Source organism: Leucopleurus acutus (genome assembly GCF_964270905.1).
Source record: "Leucopleurus acutus genome assembly, chromosome: 1".
NCBI classification, from domain to species: Eukaryota; Metazoa; Chordata; class Mammalia; order Artiodactyla; family Delphinidae; genus Leucopleurus; species Leucopleurus acutus.
The window spans coordinates 122,264,591-122,289,527 of NC_139142.1; the positions used below are offsets into that span (position 1 = coordinate 122,264,591).

The 24,937-nt window shown below is 37.2% G+C and overlaps 1 protein-coding gene across 1 annotated transcript; it reads right to left on the bottom strand.

The window, feature by feature from the left end:
* Positions 1 to 6,617: 6,617 nt before the first annotated feature.
* Positions 6,618 to 24,856, bottom strand: ARPP19 (cAMP regulated phosphoprotein 19). Its single transcript, XM_082845860.1, has 4 exons — positions 24,824 to 24,856; positions 24,521 to 24,575; positions 14,575 to 14,697; positions 6,618 to 10,708 (listed from the first exon to the last, which is right to left on the bottom strand). Exons 2-4 carry the CDS (start codon positions 24,563 to 24,565, stop codon positions 10,538 to 10,540), a joined length of 339 nt encoding a protein of 112 aa, XP_082701986.1. The 5' UTR covers positions 24,566 to 24,575; positions 24,824 to 24,856; the 3' UTR covers positions 6,618 to 10,537.
* Positions 24,857 to 24,937: the final 81 nt, after the last annotated feature.

The following is a 24,937-nucleotide window of genomic DNA, read 5'->3' on the forward strand; positions in this document are numbered from 1 at the left end:
CCCCTGTCGTAGGCTAAATTGTGTCCCCTCAAAATTCATATGTTGAAGTTCTAATCCCCAATAACTCAAAACATAACTGTATTTTAAGATAGTGTCTTTAAAGAGGTAGTTAAGTTAAAATGAGGTCAATTGGACCTTAATTCAATATGACTGGTTTCCTTAGGAAAACAGATTAGGATACAGACATATATACAAGGGGAAGACTGTGTGAGGACACAGGGAGTAGTTAGCCAACTGTCAGCCAAGGAGAGAGACCTCAGAAGAAACCAAAATAGATGACACATCGGTTTTGGACTTCTAGCCTCCAGAATTGTGAGAAAATAAATTTCTGTTGTTTAAGCCACCCAGTCTATGGTATTTTGTCATCGCAGCCCTAGCAAACTAATTCGGGCCCCTTTCCATACACTTGAACACAGTCACCATATGCAGCCCACACTTAAGGAGTGGAGAGTTGTTCTCCAACTCATTGAGGAGAGTACCTCCATAAACTTGGAATTCTTCTATGTGGGCAATTTGTCTCATCTCCCCCACTTATTCATTCATTCATTTATATCAGTATAGACTCATGGATATTTATTTTACACTTTGCATTATAATTGACTTTTTTTTTTGGCTGCACCATGCGGCACGTGGGATCCTAGTTTCCCGACTGGGGATCGAACTCATGTCCCCTGCATTGGAAGGTGATTCTTAACCACTGGACCACCAGGGAAGTCCCTGCATTATAATCTAATACTGCTTTATTTTGCTGCTCAAATTGTTCAAGCTTTGGCCGTTGGGAGATTTCAGTTGGTACCTGTGTCCGTTTGACATACCGCCCCATCATTTTGTGTGTTTTGTTTTTTTATTTTTCAAGCACTTTCTTTTTAGCACTACAAGATTCTATCTTGTCTATTCCTTGCCACAGTCCTAGAATCAGCCATTTCTCCAGGGAGTCCTGGTTCATTTCATTGGAGAATGATATTAGAAGCTATGATCTGGGCCTTGTTGCTACTGGGGTATCATTGCTTCTAGGCCCTCTCAGCCACAGAGCAAGCAATTATGTGTACACTAACCTGTGTATGTACACATATCTAAAAATATTTCTGATGTAGCTCTCTATATTAAATCAAACAAGAATTCATACTGATGTCTCCAACTCTGTATCTATTACCACATAGATTTCTTGCCTTGTCCCCTAGCTCACCTGTAAACTCTACCAGTGTGAGAAACCTGAGCCTTTTTTTTTTTAAACAAGCAAAAACCAGACAACATATATGTGTATTGTTGTTGAGGGGTTCAAATCAGATAAATGAGAACGTGTACTGGAAACTCGACAGTGCTCCACAATTTTAAGATATTATTAATCAAATTCTCAGTCCTATCTCTCCTCACATATTCACTCCCTGCCTTTGACTGCCTGGTTGTGCCATGTTGCAGGATCCAATGGAAGCTGAATAAAAACTGAGTGACTTCTAAAAGAGCATTTTGATGGGTCAGCCAGAAATGATGAATAGTTCAAAGAATAGCACTGTGTCAATTTATTGACTTACTTGGGTATACTACCGCTGTATAGTTTAAGATCCTCTTTTAATGCTTCCAGGCATGTCAAATCAAAATGAGTAAGGAAATCATAAGCTCCATGAAGTTCTTGCACCCTCAAGTAGACAACATTGCAATGCTGTATTGCAGAAGCACACCGGAAGGTATAATGGCCTCTATCATATTTGTGCCTGTCTGTCATCTTTTCTCTATTTGGGGGAATTTTCTACACTAGTCCTGCCTCCTGATAGTTGCAAATTCCCTCCTCTTTTGCAGCTTGGATGCAGTCATATGACCTAAGCCACAAAGATCAGATTCATCTGCACAAGACTTAGGTGACAGAAGTGAGAAACATGGAGAAACAGGCTCTGCCCAGAACTTCCATTTGCCACTGAAGGTAGTAGCAGAGGTAGCCAAGTTTGTAGGACAACAGTGGTCACATCAAAGTCGGGCTCCTGGCTTTCAGTGGTTGGTGGCAGGAGTGGTAGCAGCAGCAGCGGTAGCAGCAGCAGCATCCACATCAGGCCATTGCTGTAGCACGTTTCTGGGGTTGTTCCTAGATTTACATCAAGACTGTTTCTCCAGCCTTTCTAACAATTTTGTAAGTGACCTGATATCTTTCAGTGAATCCATTTTTGCCTAAATGAGCCAGTTATGAATTTGTGATTAAGAACCCTGACCATTATAGAGTGGTATATGGGATGAATGTGGTGAATGGGAATGGCTATATCTCAAGGGTATAGTTTCTTTCAGAAAATATTTATTGGGCACTTAAAACGGCCAGGCACTAGGCTAAGTGCTGGAGCAAAATAAGATAATTTTCCTGGAAGAAAGGATAAATGAACTCAATTAGAATGTATTGTGATTAAGTGCTAAAACAGTGTTATATGGAAATGGTTATTGTGTCTCAGAAAATGGAATAATTAACAATGATGTAGGGGAGGGGAATATTCAGTTTTCACAAAGGTATGTTTGAATTAAGTTCTAATATATAACTAGGAATGTATCAATAGATATCACGAACTAAGACAAAGCAAGCCACAGACTGGAGAAAGATGTTCATGACACATAAAACTATCCATGAAATTTTTAAAAAATAAAGAACTTCCACTTCTAGGGAAGTTCCCACTTCTGGGGAATATGACATAAGACACTGGCAAAAGGCAATGGTTGCCTTGTATGCAATCTAGAAAATAATGGATTCAGTTCAGGAGGAGCAGCTGAGTCCCAAGATGACGACTATGCATTAGGATAAGAAATCAACAAGGTCGGGCTGAAGCAAGGAGACCTGCCTACAGGGGAGTTTTCTGGAGTAAAAGGATGACTCTATAGAATACTTCATGTGATGGGAGACATTAAAATAATTGTGGTTATGATAGAGGCCAAAAGGATGAAGAGAAAAAATAATCAGAAACACCAAGAAAAACAAAAAGCGATTTAAAAAATGAAATCATAGTATACACTGTGATCTGCAGTGAACTATATCAATCTATAAAGCTAAGAGGACTATTAATAATGATTATAAAATAGAATGCAAGTGTTATCAACCTTAATAAGGTAAGAACACAGACGACAAAGGCCAAGAGAAGGGAGGAGAGTCAAAAGGAAGGATAGTGGTGTTAATATTGTCATATTACACACTAGAGAGACAAGAAATACTGTTGACAGCCAATGGGATAAGAAATAATGGTGAAAATATATTAGACATTGTAAAGGAAGCCTATAGAGGAATCAAAAGTAGTGATATGATCCTAGAAAGAGGGTGGGAGGGAAGGGAGGTGGGAAATATAAGCTTAATCCTCATTTATCAGTCTTGAAAACTATTAATTTATGTTTAAAATTAAGAAATTAAGCAACAGTGGTATAAACATACTATTGAGAGGCATGGAGGCAACTACCAGAAGAAACACCAAACAGCTTGAATGTCTCCAGTGGTAGAGGAGCTAAACTTGGTGGTAGAGGCATATTTTGTGATTCTTAGCTTTTCACCACGTCCTTCTGTACTACTTGACTTTAGAATCATTACAAGTATACTTCTACCTTTTAAAAAAGTGAAGAGGAGCAGGAAAAGAAATCTAATAATTTAATTTAGAACCAGGTTTTGGTTCTACCATTCTTTTCCACATTTTTACCCCAAGATTGATGCCCCACAGAAGGCATTTGCTCCATTCAGTTCTCCTTAAAAAAATTTAAATTTAAATTTTAAAAAACCTTGTGAATTCAAACAATGATCCCAACGAAACCACTTTTAAATTTCTAGATCCTTTCTGGATCTGTTAAGTACATACATGCTTTTACAAAGCTATAAAGGGTCCCTGGGGCTCAAAGCTCTACCCTCTTCTCTTCATACCCTCCAGGAAAATGACCTCAACCCCCCTCTCTTACAAGTAAGACTAAGGTCATTCAGTGACCACTCTACTCTAGTATCCCTTTCCCCCACCTGCACTCTAGTCATTCATCCTCTGTTTAGAAGACATGCCAAGGCTAATCTCCTCACGCATGCTCTCAACCCCAGCTCTTGCCCTCTTGCCTCTTCTATCTCTTTGGTTTTTCTCCCATGCTTTTGTTTTGCCTATCTGTAACCAAACTCAAATCTTTCCTACATTTAAAAGCAAAGCCAAAGACTGTATCTTCTTTTATGTACCTCAGAAATTCTCAAAAAATCACATCCTCTCCACTAACTCACCTTTAATCACTTATTGTTCCATTTCTGTCCCTCTGTACCAGGCCCATGCACACCTCTACTGAAACTGCTCTCTCCAAATGATCAGTGATACCAACTTCCAGTGGTCTTTTCTCAGGTGCCACTCTTCATTCTGCTGCACTCTACTCTGTAGACGACCATCCTCTTATTGAAGTTTTTCCTCCCTTTGCTTCTGTAGAACCAATCTCCCATAGGAATGTGAATATACTGCAAACAGCTGGCAATACTGTAACAGAATATACCCAGGATATTCTACTGAAGAAGTGAAAGGTTTGTGTTCTGTAACTTGTTAAGTGTGGTGTGACAGAAAGCTGCGCACTGGTGTGTCTGCTTCTGATCTTTATCCTAAAAATATGGCTGCCCTATAGTGATCATTTTTACAGTAACTCAAGCAACTGGCACCTTACATCTATAGACAAAGTCATTAGGAATGTTAGCTTGTATAGTTGCAGGAAAGTGAGAGTCTACAAGACACTAATCAGCCCAAGTTATTGGTAATGGGGCAATAAAGAGCCTCAGAAACCAGATGCAGAATGTTTGCAAGGTTGTGATCACAAGCAAGAGTAGAGAAGCAGTGAACATTTAATACATCCTTGCCATGGAAAATCAGGCGCACCAATTTCAGTGATGTGAGGTTTATGAGAGCAAAGCTCCTTGACATTTCTCCTCATGCAGAGAAACAGAGTATAAAGGCCTACTGCAACAAAGGAAAGGTTAGACGTGACTGAATGCAGAATCATCATCTCTCTGCATCCATAACCTTAATCTGGTTTCTCACTTAATTTCCAACCCAATATTCCATTTCACTTTATTCATTCAACAAGCATGTAGTATGTATAAGCTGTTTCTAGGTGCTAGGGATGCAATAACGAATCAGACTTCATCTAAGGAAGTTAAATTTGATCCGACTTCAGAATGAAAAAGAGCTAGCCAAACTATGAAACAGGGGAAGTGTTTAATGGAAAAGAAACATGTTCAACAGGGGCAAAAGGATCTTGGATGTATGATTTCAGAATGGAAATGGGATGGGGCAGTGGGAATGGGTGGGACTGCAGCACGCACAAGGGAGCAGGAGTAGAAAGTTATGTGTTAGGGCTTCCCTGGTGGCGCAGTGGTCGAGAGTCCGCCTGCCGATGCAGGGGACACGGGTTCATGCCGCGGAGCGGCTGGGCCCGTGAGCCATGGCCGCTGAGCCTGTGCGTCCGGAGCCTGTGCTCCGCAACGGGAGAGGCCGCAACAGTGAGAGGCCCGCATACCGCAAAAAAAGAAAAAGAAAGAAAGTTACGTGTTAGAACTATAGCAGTTGTCCAGGTAAGAAATAGTGGCTTTGGGTATGGTGCCAGCAGGGAAGAGAAATGGACAAATTCAGTTTATTTTGGTGGGTGTTGGTCACAGCCTCTGAGGAATAAAGGATAACTTCTAACGTTGGCTCAAGTACTCAAGTGGGCAAGTGCACAGAGGTGTATTTACTGAGTCGAAGGCTGGAGGAAAGGACAGTGTTATGCAGGAAAATCAAGTTCCTTCGCATGCCCTGATCTCCAACCAAACTTCCTTATACAGAGCCACATTTTCCCAACTCCTTGCCTATTTGAAAATAACAGCCCTCCACCTAAAATGCTTCTTTCTCCCTTTCCCTCCACCAATGCCTACAGCAACCCATCTCTCAAAACTACCTCTAAAATTTCCCTAATTTACCACTCATCCCATTTATCCCCTAAATTTAATAATGCATTCCTCTAGACTTCCTGGAACTTTATTATTCCTATTTCTCTTAAGGAATGTAATACTTCCACCTTGCATTATCTATCCATCTATCTAAATGCACACACACACATACAGTTGACCCTTAAACAACACGGGTTTGAATTGTGCTGGACCACTTAGAGGTGGAATTTTTCACTAAATACACACTACAATATTACACGATCTGTGACTGGCCGAATCTGTGGATGCAGAACCACAGATAAGGGGGGCAGACTGTAAGTTATACACAAAATTTCAACTGCGCCCAGGGTTGGCACCCCTAACCCCCCATATTGTTCAAGGGTCAACTGTATGTATATAAAATTTCTCAGAATGTCTCATCCATCTTTCTATTTCTGACAGTATTGTACTAGAGTGTTTTATACCTGAGATGGAAAAGACTCACAATCTGCAAGCATTTCATGTAACCTAAATTACAAAGCCTTTACAAATATAAGTTAGGCTGCTAAGACCTCATAAACAAACACTATGTAAATTAAAACAAAATTTAAGACTACAATAGTCAAATTCTTTCTGCATATTGTAGTAGCTGAAATCTAAAGGGATCAACTTCAGAAAATACACTGAAAAACAATATAACACTTAAATGAGACAAAAACTGCAAATCGAATCAATAGAAATTAAGTAGATCAATTTATTTTTGTGTATTTCACAAGTATAATTTTGGAAGGGCTATTTAACAAATTTCAGCATTAACTGCCAACTCTATAGACATGTTCAACAAAAAAGGCATTTACTCTTGGCCCTTTTAATACAGGCAAGTGTCCTACTGCATCACAAATAAAAGATGCAGTAACAGATCTGAGGGTATATTAAAGAAATTAGATTTTTCTTTCAAATGCTGTTTAGTTGATAAATAACAAAATACAAACATAATTAATGGCTGTCGTGACCATCAGTGATTTCCAGAATAAAACCTATAGGCCTACATGCTTTAAAAGGCAGAAACTAGTAAAACAGTATTAAAATCAGTGTTTTTATCCTTAGATTAACAATCCCAGAATGAGACTTCTTTGATCCCAATTTTACAAGGTGTGGTGTGATGTCAGGGGGAGAAGAGATATGGGGGAAGACTAGCAGTGCATGCTGAATTGCAGTTGGGACGGTGGCTCAAACTTGTCATTATCCAGATGAGGACAGTGTTTTAGAAAATTTTAAATGGGTCCTTAATTGTGTTATATTGAGAAGGGTATTAAAGGATTGATCATTCATCAGTCCTAAATACCATTTAACAGATGCCATCAGGCGGCTTAAGAAATAAGCAGGGATGAGAGGGGGGAGAAGTGAAGTAAAATGAGGTGAAAAAGGAAAATGAAAAATGGAAGAAATGTGTCTGAATGTTGGGGAATGTAAAAAGGCCACCACAGAAACTGCTTAAGTTGCCATTCAGACATGCTCTTCCTATTGGATACTTGCCCCTGGATCACCAAACACCAAGTTTAGAGCACAATTCAAGTAGAGATCTTATTTCAGCACTGATAAAACTTCACTAATTTGGATTGAGAAAGAATACATGTCTGATTTAGTAAAAAGTATCAATAAACATCCAGAGGTATAGTTTTGTTACATTAAGTAAAAACAGCAACAAATTCCAAGTGAAGTAACAACAAGTAGAGGGCTTGATGAATAGTTAACACTTATTTTTAGGTGAGCAGCAAAGGAATATTGAATAACTTGTAAATAGACTGCAAAAATGCTCCTTTCAGTTCCTCAAAACAATCCAACAGTCCTTACTATCCCAACATGCCAATAATTGTTTTAGTCAGATGTAACCTTTAAAAATGAAATGTTTCTCAGAACTGTATTATCAAATAGGAGCTACTGGACATAAAACAGATAACTGAGTTCAGACTTCAGCATTTTCATGAAGTATTTATCTCCAACTTGTTTACTCCAACATTCATTTATAATAAGAAAGACAATGATTAAAACTGGCCATTTCTCAAACCACAATTCTGAAACCACAGAAATGTTTGATTAAGCCCACCTTGGTCAAAAATCTTCATTCAAGCAATGGTGAAACAGCCTGCAAATATGTCTTCAATTAACTGAGCTTTGAAGCAGAACAAAAACAGAAAAATGTAAAACCTCTATCCCAAGCACCAATAATGGAGGCTAAGCAATTATACCTACAAGTCCTAAATGACAGGTCTTTTCTGATGGAAAATCCTGAGATTTCTATTACTGTGACTTTACAGAAGGCAGGTTGGTTTAATGAGGAAATTTACTTTTAATAAAAAGACAATCAACAATGTTTTATTTTGGGCACTTACTCAGTATTTCACAGATCCTCAACAAGTTTTGAGGTAGGTTAATACTAGCATTGTATTTTACAAATGAAAACTCAGGCAGAGATTACATCACTTGTCACAAACCATAGCAGGAGTCCTACCATAATCAGTAACATGGTCTGATCTTTGAGATTAATCTCTGATGTGTGTGTGTGAATTTAATGGTGATAGCTTGCAAATAGTCATAAAAACAAAACAAAACAAAACCACTAGATATTCTACTTTGGGCTATTTTGTAATTCTTAAATAATCCTACAATGATTATATATACTTTGGAATAACCTACATACTCCTGTTAGAAATCTATTTATATATAACTAATCCTTATAATAACCAATTAACACATTATCGATTTTGTTGTTTTCTGTCTTTTGGGGTGGGTGAAGCACGAAGATAATCAGCAAGTTTTCCTCAGAGAGCTAGGCAGCCTTTAAGTGCAGGTACTATGCTCAAGGCACCATCTATGGTGATTTGGGGTCATAGGAAAGCAGGTATACAAATGGAGCCAAGATCCAGAAAAGATGCCTGGATCCAAAAGAGGGGAAGGCCCTGCACGAGTCAAAGATGAAGAAAAATATACTGTCATCTCAGGCTACATATCCTCAGCATCATGGGAAGAGCTCCTAAAATACCAGCAAATTTGTCCCAGTTAAGTCTGTTAATTAAAGTTCTTACTAACTAGATAAACCATAAGTATTGTATTTTATTAAAGTGACATCTATAGAAACAAAATATCTAAGTATTTATTATGAATATGTTCCACCTATCATGTAAATTCCTCTAATTGTCACAAGCCTAATTCACCTAGCTCATTATATTACTTAAAATTCAGCTCATCCTGACTAGGTTCCTGGGCCAATCTTCTCAAATATTTGTTTCATTATAAATTTCCTTTTATTTAAACAATTGTCAATTCTTAACAATACAGGATTAAGAGTGGTTAATTAACTACTGAGAAATATTATAAGGAAAATATCATTATTGTGTTAGAATATACAGCATTCAATAGAGCAAATTTCAAGAGTAAAGATATAGACACCTATGTTTCTGAAGAGACTGAACGGCACAGCCCAACACAATTTGAGTCAAAGAAGCAAGAAAAAAAGAAGGGAGGGGCCACAGGAGGCAAAGTATTTTATTCTAGTGTCCCCAAAATTGACTATGGAAGTAAAAAGTTTCTACATTAAAAAAGTTTATATAAATTACATGAATTGTAATTTTCATAAAAGTCAAAATGAAATGTTCTGCATAGGACAAAAGATATGCCTAAGCAACATATCATATTTGCACAAGGCCACTGAATGTCATGGATATGAGGAACAAATGAAAAAGCTTAAGTCTATGGCAGACTGAGCAAAGATTTCAGTTTGGTATTCTATAACCCCAAGACTGTAAACTACTCTTACTATGCAAAAGCTCTAATGACACACAGGGTTTTGTGTAGGAACTCTTGTGCTTCTGGTTGGCACATCATCTACTCTTTAATATGTGAAATTAATACAGACAGTTGTGAGAGGTTGTGCAAAACTACTGTATTTACAAAAATGGCACAAAAGTGAATTCAACAGTCGATGCACATGCACACTTCATTCACATCTTCAACAACAAAAGGTATTCTAACACTACAGAACTGAATAAGAATACTCTTCAACAGCAGCTGTTAAGAACTAGAGTCACATAAGTTACACCAGAATGGGCAAATATTGCCCAAGTAAAATTCTATTGTTAAAGCTGAGACAGATTTAAGGCCATTCAAGTTCAAGCACAGGATACAAATCTTTTGAAGCCCCATCTATTTATGTTTGAAATATGTGACCTTTCTTCTAACTTGTGGTCTTAAACTTGTTTTACAAAATTCAAAAGGAAAATACAGAAGAAATCAATACAATAAAGGTTACATTAAATAAGAGTAACATACAAAGCTATAATTAAGATGAATTAAAGAAAGCCAAAACATTAAAACTGTAAAACTTGCTTGTTACTTGTTGGAACCAGTCCTACACTAGGAGTTAGGTAATATATACAATTATTTTCAAGTAGATTACTTTACATTGCTCTAACATGTTCTTTTCATCAGTGCACTGTTAAACTAATCAAAACTCTACACATGTATATTCCCTTACACACACACTACCACTACCTGCAAAGCCATAACTCTCCAACGACTTAGTGAGTGAAAGGAAATAAAAAGTGGAGAAGTAACATATTAAGGAGAAATAATGGGAATTAGAAGATTCATGCAGTTCAGCTCTTTTAATCAGCCAGCCAGCTTGCTAGCAACAAGAGATGGTTTCCGTTGAGGAAGGTCCTGTGGAGTGGGAATGTGGTCACCAGTGACGTCTGTCTTATCCGGAGCTGCAGTAGGAAGTTGCTTGTTCTTCATTTTTGCTTTAGCCATGTTGTAATCCCCAGAATCAAAATATTTTTGCTACAAGAAAAAAAAAAAATTCAGACTAGAGTTTAAAAAGCTTTCATATGCAATTACACTGGTTTAAGATATAGATGTGACCCTGTACTGTCAAAATAAAATAAACCTAAAAGTTTTTAAACAAAAACATCAACTACACGAAATAGTTATGACTCTACAGTGAGTTCTATCACAAGTCAACAGCTGAGAAGTCAGGCAAGAACCCTTTCTTCAGGCTTACATATATCATTCTAGTTCCAGTATGGAACCCTCAATATTGACATCAACTTCCATATCAATCTATCTGGGAGCTAATAGCCCTGGACTTAAAGAGTGGGACACAAGCCTTTCACTTACTAATGGAAAAACCAGCATGAATTTCTTGTTTAAATGATTTTGAAAATAAAAACACACATTCCACCAACTTGCATTTGGGATGTTACCCACCTCCAATCAAGCTTACAATTATTAAAACTATTATTTATAGTTGCTGGTACTCTGTCATCTAAGATGAACTGTTCTGTAAGGATTTAAACCATTTATTTGAATTAGAGCAGTTCACTAACATAAAAATTAAGGTTAAAATATAAATGCTTAGGGTAATAAAAGAAATGAACTAATTAGAAATTAATTATCACTTAAAATACACAACCCTATCCTATACCACCATTTTTCACCTAAGACACTTAAGTACAACAATCGCTCTTATTAGTTGGAGATGGATGCAGTAACAACCACACCATTTATCACTGAAATATAAATTGTGGAGCTAAAGATCAACCTTAATATAGACAACCTACATGAGTTAGTCTGTTCCGAGGTAAAAACAGATGAATTTGCCTGGGTTATAACTTTCACCTATCATGTTTAGCCTACCTTTAGTGAGTGCCTGCAATACTACACGAGGCACTGTGTGAACCATGAAGAGAGATATAAAGATGGACAACAGTCAAGTAAATCCACTGTTACAGTTTTAAATACATGAGGTGCTATGGTTACTCAAAGGAGGGGAACCTAACCTTTGCCTATAGCATAGACAAGAATCCAGATACGAGATGAGGGCTTGGACAAAGGATGGAGGAAATATAAATATTCTCTTTGAGACTTCAGGGGTAACTCAAGTGGTAAATCAAGGAGCTAGGCACTCACAGCTTAGTTTAAGATTGCTGAATGGCCTGAAAAAAAAGGTCTCACTGGCTGCCTCCCTCCAGTGACTATTCTTTTATAAGCATCTGGCCTTAGGCCAGAGTCTAAAGTTAGAAATTGCTTTTCATGTGTCACTATACATAGAGTAGGAAACTTGGACCAGGCCTTTCTAAGACTTGCTGCAGCTTCATTTCTGCATGTTTTAAAATAAGTGTAGTGAAAAAAAAACACCTCAGAACTTCTGATGTACTATATTATATTAGAGAGCTACTTCTGAAGTTTAGTAGCCTCTAAAAGAGAAAGTAGACTGCCAAATTTCTTAGAGTCAAAAGCACAAAATGAGAACTTTAACACATAGTGCAAATTTTAGGCAGAGTTTCCCCAATGTAATAAAGTCTGTTTCTAATGTTACCTATTTTATAGTAAACAAAGGTTCATCACAAGGGGATCACACTTATCTGTAGATTAGGCTACTATGCTTGAGGAAAAGGAATTAAATTTATTTAGTGTGGTGAGAGGAAAACTAAACTCAATGCTTAATAATTATAACTGCTCTAGGTAGAGGAATGAACTAGATCAATGTTTCTCATATTGGAAAAGATACAGTTCAAGAAGGCAATATTACTTGTCTTTAACAATTTTTAAATTTTGTATAAGTGAAAATTTTAAAAATTAACATATTCTGTACCATCTAGATGATACTCTTATGAGAGCCTTTTCCCACTTCAATTTAAGGGCCACACTTACATCCATATTTATAATTGCATTGACAGTAATGGATCACCAAAGTGACAATACTTAATTTTAAGGTCATGTTTCTTAAAACTGGACCCTCAGTTTTCTTGGGACTTCACAAACTCCACAAATATGAAAAAACGTGGGCCAGACTGCTGCTTGATATCCCTCACACGTCATATTGTTAAAAGCCTAAAAATAGGTATCCGAATAAATAACATTAACAAGTACAATAAAACAGAAAGGGACCTAAAATACATGATATCTAACCAACCCTCTCAAATGAACAAGAAACTGTTTAAAGATACTAAGATAACTTGTCAGTTTGCTATTACGACAGAGGAAAACTAAAACCCTGTGATCCAGACATTTTTTTTTAAAAAAACTCTTTTAACATAGTAAGAAATTATATAGTTGAATATAACATTTCATTTCCCTAATATAAAAGTGCTTATTCACTGACATTTTGGTAAAATACAGAATCATTCAAGAGCTCCCATCTCAAATTCTATATAAATTTCTTGATTCAAGTGGCATATTCTTATTGACAACTATTTACATCTATAACACCAACGCCAAGATACAATGTATATAAATTCTAACTTGAAGATACTTAGTCATAAATCGTTGAAGCTAGAAAAATGACAAAGTCAACAGCCCAAATGTTGGAGGAAAGGCTGTTAGCATAAGTTATACTGAAGATTAGCAAAGGAAAAAAAGTTTCCTAAACACTAACAGTCAAATCCCAAATCCAAATAATAATAATCAAAGAAAATTACATAATTCCATACTAAAACCACATCTGATGGGATGACTTCAAAATGAGACTTGGTACAGATACATTTTACACAGAATGCATAACATGTTTCTCAATGCTGCTTTTTTCTATTTATCCTGTATATTATGGTCTTTGCTTTTCAAATGACCACATAATGTTCTACTTTGTTGACTTATCACAATTTATTTACTATATCTCTGCTGTTGAATAATGATGCTGCTTTTTATTATAGTTAAAGCTACAATAAAATAATTGTTCTAATTCATACTCCATTGATTTCTATCCTGGATAAACATTTTTTTGTGTTTCATAACAATATTTCCTCTGCTAAAATCCTTTATCTAGGGCACCTTAATGTTTTCCTTGTGTATTTGAAAAACCATTTTATGTATTACGAATATTAACTAACATTTTTATAATAATTTCCCCACCATATTACTTTTCATGGATCAAGGATTTTATTTTTATGTTTTGGTATAATCCTTCTTTGTCATTCTATTATTTCAAAGCTGTGGATGTCATTCTTTCATGCTATATAAAAACATCATTCTATATTTTGCCACTTTTAAAAGTAATCTGTTAAACTAAAATTAATGTTAAAATATTCTTTTGGTAGAAAGACAATTAGTGTATGACATCACTTATATGTGGAATCTAAAATCATCAAACTCATAGAAAACAGAGTAGAACAGTGGTTGCCAGGGGCTGAGTGGTGGGGGAAATGGGGAGATGCTGGTGAATGGGTGCAAACTTTCAATTCTAAGATAAGTTAAGTTCCAGGGATCTAATAAATGGACAACATGGTGTTAACTACAGTTAACAATATTGGACTGTATATTTGGAAGTTGCTATGAGAGTCAAGCTTTAACGTTCTCACCATAACAAGAAGAAAATGGTAATTATGTGAGGTAAAAGATGTGTTAGCTAACCTTATTATGGTAAGCATTTAGCAATATGTACATGTATCAAATCATCACACTGTACACCTTAAAGTTACATAATATTTTACATCAGTTATAACTCAATAAAGCTGAAAAAAATATTCCCTTGCAATTTGGTTTATTTGAGAAAATAATCCACATGTAACTATAGCCAACATATATACTTATCAATGCACACACATCTGGTGGTAAAGAGCTATATACACAGACACCCATTTCACAATCTCTTTCGGCACAATGAGTTCACAGGACTTAAAACATATGAAGATTTACACATGAGAACTTACCCCTTTCTGCAATCGTTTCCTTAAAAAATCTGAACCTCCAGGCTTCTGTCCCAGATGAGGATACCTTGCTTTTAATTTTGCTTCTTCAGCTTTCTCTGGACTAGTCACTTTGTCTTCCATTTCCTGAAATAATTTTAAATAAATTACTTGTCTATTACAATTCAGTTATTTTAGATAATTCCACCTTTTAAATATCTGGATTCTGGTTTTAGTTGTCAAATACCAAATAATGCAGCAACAGACTAAGAAATCAAGCACAGAGGCTTTTAAAACATCTCTGTCTTGTTTTTCAAATGATCCATGTGACAGCTCTATTATAGCTGTGATACATGTATAACACCCCACACACTGGATAAAAATATCAAGATAGCTCAGCTCTGAAGTCTTGCTTGCCATTACTTTCCAGTCATGTATAATACATTTATAGTTAGTCACCTTCTATGGAACTCATCAGCTCTTTGCCCATATTTAGAGAACCATCTTAATACTGTTAAAATAAAAAAGAGCTTTTTGACCTCCTGTTTATTCAAAATCATATTTAATTGAAAGCTGAGAATCTTTAATAGAAATTAACAGCAGCTTACTTACCATCATATTTTCCTTGAATAATGCAGAAGACCTTGTTATTTTTAAAGGAGAGAAACATCATCTCTGTCAATCTTTACATCTGTATATTTTATTGCCTAATTTCTACCCATATTTAATGGAAAACAGTTTTCATGCCAAAGATCCCATCTTTAATGCATCAAAAATATGTTTTCTGACCAAGGACTATCAATACCTTAAGCCTATTCACTTTTTTTTTTTTAACATCTTTATTGGGGTATAATTGCTTTACAATGGTGTGTTAGTTTCTGCTTTATAACAAAGTGAATCAGTCATACATAAACATATGTTCCCATATGTCTTCCCTGTTGCGTCTCCCTCCCTCCCACCCTCCCTATCCCACCCCTCCAGGCTGTCACAAAGCACCAAGCCAATATCCCTGTGCCATGCGGCTGCTTCCCACTAGCTATCTACCTTACTACGTTTGTTAGTGTGTATATGCCCATGACTCTCGCCCTGTCACAGCTCACCCTTCCCCCTCCCCATAACCTCAAGTCCGTTCTCTAGGAGGTCTGCGTCTTTATTCCTGCTTTACCCCTAGGTTCTTCATGAAGCCTATTCACTTTTAACACCAGTCTTGATATAGCTTACTTTCTTCCATATATATATATATTATATATATATATATATATATATTATATATATATATATATATAGGCTGTGCCACACGGCACGTGGGATCTTAGTTCCCCAACCAGGGATGGAACCTGTGCCCCCTGCAGTGGAAGCGGGGAGTCTTAACCACTGGACTGAGGGGAAGTCCCCAAGAGTAATATTTTATAGGGAAGCAGTGTTTACCACTTCATGGCAAGTAGTGCAGAAGAAAGAATGAATCAAGAAAAATAGAGCTGCCTTGATAGGGGAGGCTGGGCAATGGCAAGGCATACTTTTTAGCTAATGGACTCACTTCTGCACACCAGCTCAGCAAAATTACACACCTCTGCATATCTTGATTCTTCCAGGTTATTTATGCATAGTCAAAAAGCAGAAATGTTATCCATAAATGCCAAGCCTACTGTTCTTACACAGCAGCAAGTAATCATTTATTAATCTAGGAACTCAAGAAACAACTTCATATAATTTTTGCATATATCTTCCTCAAAAGTATTTTCATACATGTTTTATAATCAACTTTATTCACCCTATAGATTGTCAATATTTTTTTCCATCTTCAAAAGCTTCCTCATGTGTTGTTACCTTTTCTCATTTTTAGTCTTAGAGGATTTTGAGAAAAAAGCTGCTGCTGCTGTCAAATATACCCTTTCTATGGGGCTTCTTTTATGTGTATGCTTCCTTCTGCTTCAAGTGTTCTACTCTCTTCTTATGCTGCAGTTTCATGCGTCTACATATTTTGATTTTCATTCTTTTTACAGTGGCTGCATCATTCACTCGATGTACAAAAAACTCAACTATGTGTGCGCAGCCAGAGATAGAGACTCTAAATAGTATCGGTGATTCTGCCAGTCATTCCATTCAAAAAGGGTAGCTCAAGTGTGAGGTTTATGACGCAATCCTGCATTCCCAGGAGAGTCTCAATCCCAGAGTATGTCTCTTTCAGAGTGTAAGTGTATCAACATGCTGTTTATCATTCCAGTGTTTAAAAACTCGGCCCCTGTAACAGGAGTCAACTACCTCAGCTGGCAATCAACTGAAGAACCAGCTCGGCCATCTGTTCAAACGCTAGACAAAAAAGTGACTACCACTTGACCTACTGAGAATTGACGGGGCAGTCTCTAATGTGATCATGACTTCACTGGGTTTTTCAAGGGTGATTTCAGTTATATGTGATTTTTTGCCTTACTAACTTTAGAACCTAACCCCTATACAAGATATGACTACATTGTATTAATCAGATAAGCTGGAGAAATAATATAAATTTAAGGTTCCCAGTTTAGTATAAGACAGTGCGCTGGGTCACCACAGAGGCTTCACTTCGCTACTACAGCCCCAGGGTATCCATAGTGGTTAATTTATAAGTGGACTTGGGAGGGACCTCCTCTTGGGTTCCACTATACAAATGTTTTTTAAATTGGCTGACGTTAAATTTGGACACTGGTTGAAAAGGACTCCAACCCAATTATAGCCTTTCAGTCCCAGCACCTTCAAATTAAAGGATGTTAACAGAGTCCTACATTTCCACTAAAACCATCCAGCTTTCTTAGGCTTGGGAAATGAGACCACTCTACTTCTTTGATTTGAATTATCAGTTCTCTGTATCTAAGAAAGATTCCTTAAAATTTCTAGTATGGGGTAGCAACTTTCCCTAATTTCCAGCGTTTCTGGAGATTTCTCCATTTTATATACGAGGGGAAAAAAGTTGTGCACAATATGCCATCTTATCTGGCACTCCCCTATTTTCTTAATAAGGAACACATTTATGTATATATTTACATATAATATTGAATTAAATGAAACAGTTTAATTAAATTGCAACAGTTTACTATCGAAAAATATTTTGGGCAAAACAGCACCTACAGCTGAAAATATTATTTAGATTTACAATAAATTTGTAATATGTCCTAGAAAAACAAACCAATTCTTGGACTTCCTGGCCAAATACATAGCACAATGGCAAGTCCCTGCTAGGTGTAACTTGGCAGTTGGATTCAGGATTTCAGCTACATTTAACAACAAAAGGGTGGAAAATATGACCTAAGCTACATTTTTTAAATGTAGTCAGTACCATCAAGACACATACAATACTTTTAATGGATCATACAGAAACATTCTTAAACCTTCTGCAAATGTATACAGTTCTAGGGCTTATTGATAAGCAAGTTCAAATGCCTGGATGTTCACCAATGATCTGACACGGGTACAGTTTGCTTGTGGAGTATTAATAACATGTCAGGTGGTGGACTGTGTCCATGGGCATTCAGCCCACACTCACCCTTCTCTAAACACTCCTCTGAATCACCACAGTTAGAATAAGCCTGAAAGCACATTTCTCAGACTGAATTCCTATAAGGTTCTGCCAATGGTACCTACAACAAATTAAAAGGCATGGGAAAAAGAATCCATTTTATTCCTGGTGATGCCACACAATGTGCAGACAGCAGTAGCTCCTGTGTGTTCCTGCAGAAGGGCATCAAGCGCATGATTAGGGTCTATTGTAGCAGCTACATGAGATGGGGCAGAGGATGCTGGGTTCAGAATAGTGCTCACTCTTGCAGTGTCAAAGGTTTTTTTGCAATCCCTCACCTCTGGAAACATCATCTTCCCATTTCTGCTACTCTATCCTTTCAAATAATTTGTAACCTAACCCCCTAAATCATATCCCTTTCTGTCTGAAATACCCAAATTGATTTCTATTCTCCAGAGCAGGACATTAACTGACAAAATCAGGTAAAATAAGCAATTTACTGAAATAGTTCCTAGAAAGTATTTGTGTAATTTAAAAGAAAGGAGATAATATGTATAGCAGTATGTATATATGTAAACTGCCAATTAAAATTAAAGGAATAAACTGTTGTATAACTTTTGCTAGAACTATTACAAATAAAAAGAGATCACCAGGATGGTCCTGGCAGGATTTTGGGTGACTGGGGTGGACACAGGGCTAAGAGGGAGAAGTGACCTGAGAGTCTACTCCAGATGCCTGACTTTGGAGTTTGAAGAGGTCTTATGTTGTGAGAATTTCATTTCACAGTGATTTAAAATAAAAAGCTGCAATAGAAATTTTTTTTAAAAAAGGCAATTTATCCCTACAGTCACGTTAAAAAATGCAAAGAAGCACACAAAATTTGGTGTGATTGCATGTTTCTGAACATCCTTCAAAGGAATTTCTGAACATTTATTCCAGCTAGAATGAAAATACATCCCTCAAAAGGTCTGAGATAAAGAAGGAAAAAGCAAACAAGAAATTGGTATGTATGTATGTATACTGAACAAGTCACTTTTCTATTTTTCCCCAGCTTTATTGAAATATAATTGACACACTTTCCTAATTTTAATGTCTTAATATGTGAGGTTAAAAAAGGACAGAACAAAAATATACAACAGTTTTTTAAAGTTTAAGTGTTCTATGTTTCTGTCTCATTTACAAAAAGATTTATGATATTAATTTTACACTTTGCTTAGTTGAAGAGGCTTGATAAAATTTCAGGGGGAATCAATTTAATAACAAAATAAAGTATATAACTTCCAAACTAATAGTGGGGGTAAAATGGAAGAAGAAAATCAGTCAATTGAAAAAAACAAGGGGGGGGAGGGGGGGAGGAGGACAAGAAATGGAAAAAAAAAAAAAAGACCAAAAAGCTTTATTAGGAATGCAGAAGATCTAATGTTTATGTCTCTAATAAGAAAGCCTCAAAATAAATAAATCAACAAAATTATAGGGAGCAACTGATAGGCCTATCAGCATAGGAGAGTTCAACAGACCTTCCTCATATTGGTATGTGAAAAAGACAAAGTAGTCAACATACTTGATTTTAATTCTGCATCCAACAATTAGGGAATACATATTCTTCTCAAGGACAAATGGAAAAACTGACTAAATATTAGGCCATAAAGCAAGTCTTAACCATTTCCATCCAGGCCACAATCTATGACTGCAATTCAGAAAGTTAAAAGTCAATTATTTCAAACTGTATATATCCCTGCCATTTGGAAATTAAAGTACATTACTAAATAATTCATGGTTAAAAAAGGAATCATAGGAATAAAAAAAATTACTTGGAACTCACTAATAATAAAAATTCTACACATACCAAATTTGTGGGATACAAGTGTCCCTTAAGGGCTTATATTAAAGAAAATTAAAACTCAATGAGCTATGCATCCAACTTGAGAAGTTAGACAAAGAACGGAACCCAAAGAAAACAGGAGAAAATAAAAAGCAGAAATTAATGAAATAAAAAAGAAAGATACAATAGAAAGGATCAACAAAGATGGGAAATGACATGCTTAACCAAGAAGAAAGTATTTTTAAAAATTCAAATCTGGTTTTGAATCTTTACTCTCCAAGAGGCCTTTGTGTTACACAGAAATTTTACTAGTTTTTAGAAATAGATGCTGGAATATGAGTGACTTCATTTAGCTAAGTGGTTTCTATGCTGATAATAGCTTTGGGAAGAGGGGGGAAAAAGCATCATTAGAATTCTGGAACTTTTACTCTAGGCTACAAACTAGGAAAGCAGAAATCCAGGATACTGCAACAGAGATGTATGCTTATGATGTACAAAAAACAAAAACTTAAAAACAATATTTTAAGTGATAGGTATTCTCCTGGCAATAACATATGCCCCAAAATAATCTTCGTTGTATACTCTACAATTAGCACAGGGCCTAATATTTATTAACGTTAGGCACTTGCATTTTTGTGAATCATTCTATTGAAATATACTAGCTAAGCTTTCTGTAAGTAGGAGGAGTATAAGGTATAAAAGCATATATATACACATATATAAACATACATATATTCAAATAATTAAGGATTATTTTGTAGTCTGTCATGGAATTGATAGTAAGTTTGAATGATTAATACCACTTTTTGGTCTTCAGCAGGGAAGTTACACAACTACATCAGCAAATAAAAATCTGACCGCTCTAAGTAAATTCTCAATCTGCTCAGCAATATGTTCATTGATGCACTGATTGATGAATAAGATTAATGAAAGCCAACAAATCCTTTGGTATAGTGTCAGGAAGGGATCAATACTGTTATCAACCTCTGTGGAAAAATTCTGTAGTTCTATTAAGTCCTTGCTGCTTGCCCAGTCCCCGGCATTTAATTGGTGTTCAATAAAAGTCTACTGAATGAACAAATACAATGTACTCCAACTGTTTTTTAAAAGTTAAGAAACTTTCTAAACGCGTGATAGTTTCACCAACAGCTTATCTTTGGAATATTTCATGTTTAGTAGACACTATAAATTCAGGAATAGAAGTTGTTAAGTATTGAAGTCTTGCACAAACAACAGGCAAGCCTAAACACCGTTGCTATCTCAGCAATTTACTATACAACAAATGAAAGAGCCTTTTTTTTTTGAAAGACATTTTAAAACTTTTCTGAGGTTTACTTCTAGATTGTTAAGAATCAATGGTTGCACAACAAACCAGAGGAGCAGGTTGTGCTCCAAACTGAATATATCTTAAGCCTTTTGGTTACCAAAAGTACTGTCAAAACAGTCTCAGAAAAGGCCAATATTAACCACGATTTTTTAAAAACTGGGAAAATGGGACAGCAATTTATATCCACTCTTTACTGATGACATAATGAAGTAATTTAAACAGTAGTTCTCTTCCTCTTCCACCAGTCACAAAAGCACCAAGCATACCTTTTAAACTGACAAAGATATTTAAGTTGAAAGCTCTACTTGAGTTAGCCTTTCCCAAGACACCTTACTAACTTAATTTGATGAATTTTGTAATAAAATCTCTAGAAAACCTGTTTTCTAGAGAACCTGCTATTAAGATCTTCTCTAAGAAAAAGTTAAAAGCCATATATATGAAAAAATACATATAAACATCCTTCTACTTTCATTCAGATTTCTTAAGTGGGTCTAAGCTAAGGTTTTTTATATTACCATGGTCTATCCCTCTCTTTTTTTAACTGCAGTACTAGTATCGTCATTTGTATTGACATAGTGCTTTGGCAATAGTTTCAACTGAAAAGTTTGGAGAAAAATTCATTCAACCAACATTTTCAGAACAATGCCAGGCACTATCCTAGGTGCCATGGGAGAAAAAATAAATAAAGCAGAGTCCTGAGTTTAAGATGCTCACAATGAAAACAGAACTATGTGTTTTAAGGCTCCACATGTCCCTTTTCACCCCCAGGATCAGACTGCATGCCTGTCTCAGCTAAGTATTATTCAAAGTGGATGATGGATCCACGAGGTCTCTGCTAAAATAATGTTTACTTTTCACTTCGGTGATAATCTAAAGAAAAATATAAGCATATCTTAGGGCATCTGAATTGTCATCTTATATTTAAGCAGTCCTATGGTGCTTGGGTGTCTGAGCTTTCATTTACTACTCCATTTGTCCAAATAATGAGAAAACTACAGAGCTGAATTTAAAATGTAAATGATCTACCTAAGACTACAGTTAAATGACCATACAGCTAACTCTTAAAAAAGGGAGAACTGAGGGATCATATGGTCTAAGGGAGTGTTAACTTGCCAACCTCAAAAGGCTCCTGCACTTTAACAATTGCTACCATAGTCTCAATACACTGGAAATTCAGTTTCAGCAAAACACCATGTGACAGTGAATTAATAATTTAGAATGTTTTTGTCTGTATTTAGTTTGTTTTAGATTTAGAGTGGTGTAAGAGAGATAAGAGTTTATACTTATATTTACGTTTGTAATATTTAATTAGTATCGCAATAAAAAATAGTGGCCTATAGTTTTCTTCTCTTAACAAGGGTGCACATACTACTCAGGTAGATAAATAGTGACTTAGCTCTTACTCTATGCCAGGCTCATCATCTCTTTACCTTAGTTTTTCAGAAGCAATAGGCTGACGTACCATAAAACTATAAAGGTATTTTAGTTGACTACTTTGGCTTTAATTCAAAGGTCAATTGAGTACAAAAACAATAATCCAATTTTTTTAGGTCATCTAACTATTCTTCCAAATACAAGAAACAGGTGATTTGGCTCACAGGAACACAGAAGTGACTCTGCACATTTTCCTCATGTTTAGGGATGGTATCCATGCTACGGGCACTTAACATCTACAGCCAAACCTTAATTCAAGAAGGGACATTTTATTACTAACCTCACACAGCAGCCCTAAAACCAAAAGACCTGAATTAAAATTTTAATGTAGACACAAAAAGAACACATTGAAGATAGCCTTAAACTTGTTAAGAGACATAAATATTAGGCTCTCCCAAGTGAAAGCATTTACAATGCAGAAATCAACACTCCACGCTTTGGCAACATATTAACAAATCTCATAAAAGAAAATTACATAGCACATTATTGTGCGCCAGAAGTCAAAAGTGAGGTTGACTTTAGTGTTTAGGACAAGACAGCACAGACATGGGTTTGCTGTTTTATCTGGGCTCCTAAATCCTAAGCAATAATGAACATCACGATAAACATTTTACAACAAATATTTAATATTACTATTATGACTGTAATTCTCAAATGATATATAGCATATATACTTTTTTTTTTGCCCCCAAGCTCGATTTTTAGCAAAGTGTGAAAAATACCCAACATAGTTTACATCGGAATATTCTCGAATAAGGTAGTGACTTGGCCTATTATTTGTTATTGCTTTTTTCTCCAGTTACTTTACAAGTAATATCATAACAGAACCATCCAATTCAGGGAAAGTTAACATGGTAAACAACACATGGAATGGGTTTAAAACACTAATCCAATTTTCAGCCTGATTAGGAGCATGGTTGTAACCTAAAGCAGAAGCCCTTACAAAATCCAAGTATTAGACCAAATCTCATTTATGACAATGCCCTCTGACTCTTTAAATAATTATGGTTATTTAGAAGCAAGCACTAGCCTAGACAAATATAAAGCCTTTATATCCATAATCTGAATCACACCGATCCGTGGCCTATTTCCCTACATCAGCAAGGTATTACAAGTGAGTTTACAAAATGTTCCCATGTTTCCACGAAACACGTGATCAAGTCAGCTGGCAAAAAAAAAATTTAAATTCCAACCTTTCGAGTTTTAGTCAAGCACCATAGGCGAATCCCACTGGCACACATTTCGGAGCACACGCTGCGCCAAAGCGGTAAGTTATCCACCACATTTAAGCTTCACAACAACTGTATCCAGCAAGGACTATTATTTTACAGATGAGAAGACTGAAGCTTGAACAGTTTAGTAACTGAACAAAGTTACACGGCTAACAATGACTGGACCTGAAATTCCAACCCAGGTCTAAGTCACCGCCCCAACACGAGATACCGCCTTTAGAGTTAAGAACACGCAGACAATACGAGCAGTTGGACAGTTAGTTCTTCAAGGGAAAAATAAAGGTTCATGAGCCAAGTGTAGCCCACGGAAAAACTTAGGCTCCACGCATAAGGACCAAGTCACGGGCTCTTGTGTACAGTTGAGTATTAAGGGAAACCCCGACACACCCAGGCGCTAAAGGAACGTTTCAGCCAGGACGCTGAGAACCTCCAACTCGCACCACGCCGGCGCTAACTACCCGAGCTCCTGCGGGCGGCCGGTTCCGGAGTGTGTGGCCTTGCCAGGTGAGGAAGAGCGGCACACCGGCTCTGCACCGGCGCCGGGCTGGCTCCGGCTGCGCCCCTTCGCCCGCGGTGGCACCAGGCCGCCGCCAGGCCCGGCCCCCGGCAGCGACGGCCCCGGGCCTTGCGGGCTCCCCGGCCCGCTCCACGGGCACACTCACCTTCTGCTCCTCCGCGGAGGCTGCCTCGGGGACTTCCGCGGACATACTGCTCCCTCTGCGGACAAAACGCCGGGAAGAGAAGCAATTACCGGGTGGCCAAGGCCGCCCGCCCGCCCGCCGCGCAGCCTCAAGCCCACCCCGCTCCCCGAGCGCCCGCCCGGGCCGTCTCTGCCCGCAAAAATGGCCGCCGCCTTATGACGACACGCAGCCCCGCCGCGCCCGGAGGGCGGCCACCACTACGGCCCGCCGCCGGCCCGCCGCCCCTTCGGCCCGCCGCCCCTTCCCCGCCGCGCCCTCGCCTACCTTAGCCCGCTTCTCCCGCTCTGCGACGCCCAAGCACTTCCTTCTTTCCTTCAAAGGTCGCGGCTCGCGCCTCACCTCACATCCGTCCGCCGAACGCTTCCTGGGAATTGTAGT

Coding starts and splice junctions, on each gene's coding strand:
- ARPP19 (XM_082845860.1), bottom strand. CDS start 24,565: ATGTCCGCGGAAGTCCCCGAGGCAGCCTCCGCGGAGGAGCAGAAG. Junction 14,698..24,520: donor CCTCCGCGGAGGAGCAGAAG/GTGAGTGTGCCC, acceptor AAATTATTTCAG/GAAATGGAAGACAAAGTGAC. Junction 10,709..14,574: donor GGAAACGATTGCAGAAAGGG/GTAAGTTCTCAT, acceptor TTTTTCTTGTAG/CAAAAATATTTTGATTCTGG.